The sequence below is a fragment of the Bactrocera neohumeralis genome, chromosome 6, assembly GCF_024586455.1.
Source record: "Bactrocera neohumeralis isolate Rockhampton chromosome 6, APGP_CSIRO_Bneo_wtdbg2-racon-allhic-juicebox.fasta_v2, whole genome shotgun sequence".
NCBI lineage: Eukaryota > Metazoa > Arthropoda > Insecta > Diptera > Tephritidae > Bactrocera > Bactrocera neohumeralis.
The window spans coordinates 29,966,622-29,970,516 of record NC_065923.1 but is presented as its reverse complement, the minus strand read 5'-3'; the positions used below and the strand labels follow the sequence as shown (position 1 = coordinate 29,970,516).

The 3,895-nt window shown below is 34.7% G+C and overlaps 1 protein-coding gene across 1 annotated transcript; it reads right to left on the bottom strand.

Annotated features, from left to right (window-relative positions):
- Window positions 1–1,964: 1,964 nt before the first annotated feature.
- Window positions 1,965–3,497, bottom strand: LOC126761210 (uncharacterized). Its single transcript, XM_050477195.1, has 4 exons — window positions 3,436–3,497; window positions 2,963–3,364; window positions 2,722–2,891; window positions 1,965–2,664 (listed from the first exon to the last, which is right to left on the bottom strand). The coding sequence occupies exons 1-4, from the start codon at window positions 3,457–3,459 to the stop codon at window positions 2,475–2,477; spliced, it is 786 nt and encodes a 261-aa protein (XP_050333152.1). The 5' UTR covers window positions 3,460–3,497; the 3' UTR covers window positions 1,965–2,474.
- Window positions 3,498–3,895: the final 398 nt, after the last annotated feature.

Sequence of the window (3,895 nt, the reverse complement as noted above, 5' to 3'; positions counted from 1 at the left end):
TCTCGAGATTTCGATTATAACTTACTGCGCTTTTCTTCGGCTATATGGCCTTACAGCCAAAGACTTTGAGTTGTTTAAGTTTGGTCCTATTCCGAACCACAACTCTTTTGGAATCAGATTGTTTTCATTGTATACGATTCAGCAGATATGCCGCAGTCACATCAGCTGCGACCCAGAATTTTTCCTCCAAATTTACTTCTAGTAGAATGCATCATACTACGCCATTCTGTTCACGAGTGTAGCGAGTCGTCTTCTGATAGATAATACTGTAATTTGTAAGATACTTGTCGAATGCTTCATTTACATATTCACGCATATTGTCCATTCTGAAGACTTTTTTACATTTCGAGCATTGATTCTTCACCATTACTTTGAATTTTACAAATTCTTCGAAAACTGCTTCTTGAGGTGTTGTTGCTGTTTTCCAAATTCCGGTAATAATAAGTCTATCTGCTTCCTCACGGAATTTTGAAATTTGTGCGAATGGTAATTGCCTGTTTTTATAAAATTTTGGCATGGCAGTGCCCTGCATACGTATACTTGCTTAAAAAATTTGTGGTTTAAGTTGCATTTGACAAACTAACAGGGTTGACAACTATGAACACTGATAGCCAGTGTTGTACAGTGTTACGTTCATGTCATTATTACTTATTGAAAAATTTTAAATATTGAAACTCGTGTCCATTTTTTCCTTTTGTAGAGCTGGTACAGATCCACACCTTCAGTATTTCCTTGAAGAGCTGCCAGTTGTCTGATTGAGGTATGTTTATTATATCCTATGCCTCCCCTTGTGTGGTTCCATGAAACATTGTCCTTATTTTTATTTTTGGAGTTCACTGTTAAAGATTGTGGATAGTAAATATTCCGTATTACTGAAGAACGAGGTAATGTTTATTATTTCGGTTCCAGTAAAGAGAAGCAGATCGTTGACTGTTTTTAATAAGGCATTTCCGCTGCCATTATTTTCTTCCGTCTTGTTTCGCAACTCTAGGCAGACTTGCCTTATGTCTTCTTCTATGGCTTACTGCTGACATTTGAGTCTGTTCCCCTTCCATATTTCTTCTCTGGTCGTATAGATTTTGTCGCTTTATTTTTGCGTTTATTTTTGGTTTGTTGGCTTAAGTGTTTAATTCGTTTTATTGTGGGTGGTGTTTTTGATCATATTCATATTTTTCCACAAGTGATTGTTTAATTTGCTCCCACGACTTATTCTCACCTATACTCTTCATTACGTCTAAAGCTGGACCCTGGATTTTGTTAACAATTACCCTTAAGAAGATATAGTTCCTTGCATTTTGATCCTGTACAAGGAGCAAGTGTGTCCACGCCATTTTATTTGATTATTATTGTTTATTTAAATTCAGTGATTGTTATAATTTTCCTAAATTTTTCTGCTTTTTTTAGTTTTCACTATGAACAGAATATCTATAAATTATATGTAGATTCCTTTGCGTATTGTAAATAAACGAATCTGTTAGCGTACATTTCTTAACATTTTAATTAGCATTATGCCTATCTGTTAACATTGAGAATGCTCATTTATGCTAATTTCGAGTCTGTTGATGTTAAACTGTAGTGAAATACGCTCATCGTAACGAGTAGTCCTGCGAAAAGTGTACTAATATTTTGACAAACCTCACACCAGGAACCTTCTTTATATTAAACGTTCTCTGAATGAACTGCTATCCAAGTTGTTGTGAGTTGTGGAAATAGTAATCTATTTAGCCATGCTAAATGCTGCTGTTTGTTTTTCTGGCTTAACTAGATAACAGTAGCAGAAAAAGCAAGCATTTAATTGTTAATAAGTTTACAAATTGTTAGATAATATTTATATATATATATGTACATATTATATACATTTTTAAGACATTTATAAATTATCAAATTAAGTGTTTAATAAAAGTAAAAATACATAAAATAAAATAAAAATATACATAAAATATTATTAATGTTTTGTATCGGATACTTTGGTAAGTTTTTCTGAAAAAGCTTTTTTTTAATTTAAGCTTGCAGAATGAGGCGCACCTCTTAAGTCCCTAGACTGAATTTGAGAGGATTTTACCCTAACGTACAAAAAAAAGTCATCAAATCAAAAAATCATAAGTTAAGAACAAGGAAGGTGCAGACTTCGCTGTTGTAACAATTATCGAAAATTCTTATGGCTGCAAAATTTTTTTCGAAAATTCTACTATCTCACTTCACTCTACATAATTTATTTAAATGCATGATACTGGTAATTAAACATAAAAAACTATAAAATTGACAATATTTTAAGAGATTTAACATCTTATATAGTTTGCGGCAAAATGAAGCAATCAATTTGGTAGTAACCACAGTTCGTCATAATAGCGAGGGCTTTACAAACCTTTAACTACTAAAATATTCTACAAAGATTCCACCATCAACAAAAAACATACCAAATATTTATTATAACTACTCAACTTTTTAATCTCTCCAAATCGTAAAAATATCGCTCACTCCATTCCCTGGACATCGTCGAAGCTTGATTCAGAAGTCCCTAGGTACAACAACTGTGCTGAGCTAACGCAACGGGCCGGTACAACTGGTGAACAATACCGTGAGGAAGTATCAAAATAAGTATCACTTGGACAGTAGTAGATTGCGCCACTCCAAACGTTGCCATTTATGAAGCAGTAGACATATCTAAGAGAGAAGACACGCAATAAGTATGCAAAACTTGGATTTTTAAAATCAACTCACTGCTGACAGTTTGTTTTAAGTTCATTTCCAACTGGAAAACGACCATTTTGTTGTATAGTTTGGCAAAACGCAACTGGATTGGTTACAATTACCGAACCTGAAGTAGTCGTAGTAGTAGGACTGTCAACTGTGGTAGCTAGTTCATCAGCAGTCGGACACGTGGGTGCAATCTGTGGATATAAATCGCAAGTTAAATAATTATATCATCATCACATATACATACATATATATATATACATACCATGGTTTCATCGCCACATATGTGCGGATAGTCGATACTACACACAAGATAGGGCGCACAGTTGCCACCTATATTACTAACGGCTTTGGTGCCTAGACATAGGGCGAAAGTGCGAACACCAGTGCAGGCAAAGGTTTGGGAAGCATCACAAATATAGCATTCAGTGCAATCGCCATCTACACTCGTGTTATCACTCGGTACACAAATGTTTGCAGCAGTTGTTGAGCAAATGTATCCGCTCGGGCAACTCAACGGCGTTCCTGTTGGTAAGCCTTCGACGCATACTTGGAACTGCGTTTGCGATGTGCAGGCAAAATTAGAAATAGAGCAAGCATTACAGACAGCGAAGGCAATATTCGATGATTTGGAGAACAGGAGAAGGAGAACAACGGTGAGCACATACTAAATGGAAATATATAAAATGAGGAATATATGAGTGCAAGGCTGGACGAATGATCTCGAAGACCACTTACACTTTCCGATTTTAATTTGAACATATTGAAATATTTTTGAACCCGACTTAGACTATTCAATATTTCTCTATTATTTATATTTTTTGCTTAAATTTTAAACTTCCGTAATACAAATCCGCTGCCAATCGCAAAGCAACTGGAAATTAGTTTGTAATGTCACAATTTAAATAGTTTGTCTCCCACCCTGAGTTATCTTATCGGGCCATTAAAAGAAAGTTGATTAGTCTGACCGAGTCCACAAAGTGTAAAAACTAGATAAATATTTATAATTCTTATTTAGTTAGTCAATCAGAGGTGTGGTTTTACAACACAGTGGTTTTACATTGACAATAGCTTTTATTGGGAAATATAACTAGAATGAAAATATTTGTTCATTCATCATGATCTTAGTGAATTGTAGCAATCACAACTAGGATTTATGTCAGTTTTGAGAAAAGTCGGTTTGCTTTCGACCACAACA